Source organism: Lepidothrix coronata, unplaced genomic scaffold (assembly GCF_001604755.1).
Source record: "Lepidothrix coronata isolate B3197 unplaced genomic scaffold, Lepidothrix_coronata-1.0 Scaffold469, whole genome shotgun sequence".
Lineage (NCBI taxonomy): Eukaryota > Metazoa > Chordata > Aves > Passeriformes > Pipridae > Lepidothrix > Lepidothrix coronata.
Window position 1 is genome coordinate 9856 of NW_016690649.1, and position 1465 is coordinate 11320.

The 1465-nt window shown below is 61.9% G+C and overlaps 1 protein-coding gene across 1 annotated transcript in view; it reads right to left on the reverse strand.

Annotated features, from left to right (window-relative positions):
• LOC108510077 (complement C3-like) overlaps nucleotides 1-1465 on the reverse strand; it is a 34671-nt gene that overhangs the window by 2172 nt on the left and 31034 nt on the right. Inside the window, exon 12 of the mRNA XM_017839728.1 lies at nucleotides 1344-1406. Within this exon, the coding sequence (XP_017695217.1) occupies nucleotides 1344-1406 (63 nt within the window). The remainder of the gene's footprint in view (nucleotides 1-1343; nucleotides 1407-1465) is intronic.

A 1465-nucleotide genomic window follows, 5' to 3' on the forward strand; every position in this document is an offset into this window, starting at 1 on the left:
GGGACAGGGAGGGGACAGGGAGGGGACAGGGATGTTGGAGGACGTGGAGGGGACACGGAGGGGACAGGGAGGGGACAGGGAGGGGACAGGGATGTTGGAGGACGTGGAGGGGACACGGAGGGGACAGGGAGGGGACAGGGAGGACTTGAAGATGACAGGGACACTGCAGGTCACAGCAGGGTGACAGGGTGATGGGGTGACAGGGTGACAGGTGATAGGGACAGAGTGACAGGTGAAAAGTGACAGGGACAGGGTGACAGGGTAACGGAGACAGGGTGACAGGTGACGGGTGACAGGGCAACAGGTGACAGGGTGACAGGTGACAGGGTGACAGGGTAACAGAGACAGGGTGACAGGGTGACAGGGACAGGGTGCCAGGTACCAGGTGCCAGGGTAACAGAGACAGGGTGACAGCTGACAAGGTGACCAGCGACAGGGACAGGGTGACAGGGTGGTGACAGGTGACAGGGACAGGGTAACAGAGACAGGGTAACAGAGACAGGGGGACAGGGACAGGGTGACAGGGTGACAGTGCCAGTGCCAGGTACCTCAGTAGACCGTGCCACCAGCGCGTTGCGGCTCTCGATGCGGTATTTGACAGGGCTGGCCCAGAGGGGACAGGGTGACAGGGACAGGGTGATAGGGTGACAGGTGACAGGGACAGGTGACAGGGACAGGGTGACAGGGTGACAGGATGACAGGTGACAGTGCCAGGTACCTCAGCAGACCGTGCCACGAGCGCATTGCAGTTCTCGATGCGGTATTTGACGGGGCTGGCCCAGAGGGGACGGGGACAGGGTAACAGGGACAGGGTGATAGGGTGACAGGTGACAGGTGACAGGTGACAGGTGACAGTGCCAGGTACCTCATCAGACTGTGCCACCAGCGTGTTGCATTTCTTGATGCGGTATTTGACAGGGCTGGCCCAGAGGGGACAGGGTGACAGGGACAGGGTGATAGGGTGACAGGTGACAGGGACAGGGTGACAGGGTGACAGGTGACAGGGTGACAGGTGACAGGTGACAGTGCCAGGTACCTCAGCAGACCGTGCCACGAGCGCGTTGCGGTTCTCGATGCGGTATTTGACGGGGCTGGCCCAGAGGGGACAGGGTGATAGGGACAGGGTGACAGGGGACAGGGACAGGTGACAGGGACAGGGTGACAGGGTGACAGGTGACAGGTGACAGTGCCAGGTACCTCAGCAGACCGTGCCACGAGCGCGTTGCGGTTCTCGATGCGGTATTTGACGGGGTTGGCCCAGAGGGGACAGGGACAGGGTGACAGGGGACAGGGACAGGTGACAGGGACAGGGTGACAGGGTGACAGGTGACAGTGCCAGGTACCTCAGCAGACCGTGCCACCAGCGCGTTGCGGTTCTCGATGCGGTATTTGACGGGGTTGGCCCAGAGGGGACAGGGACAGGGTGACAGGGGACAGGGACAGGTGACAGGGACAGGGTGACAGG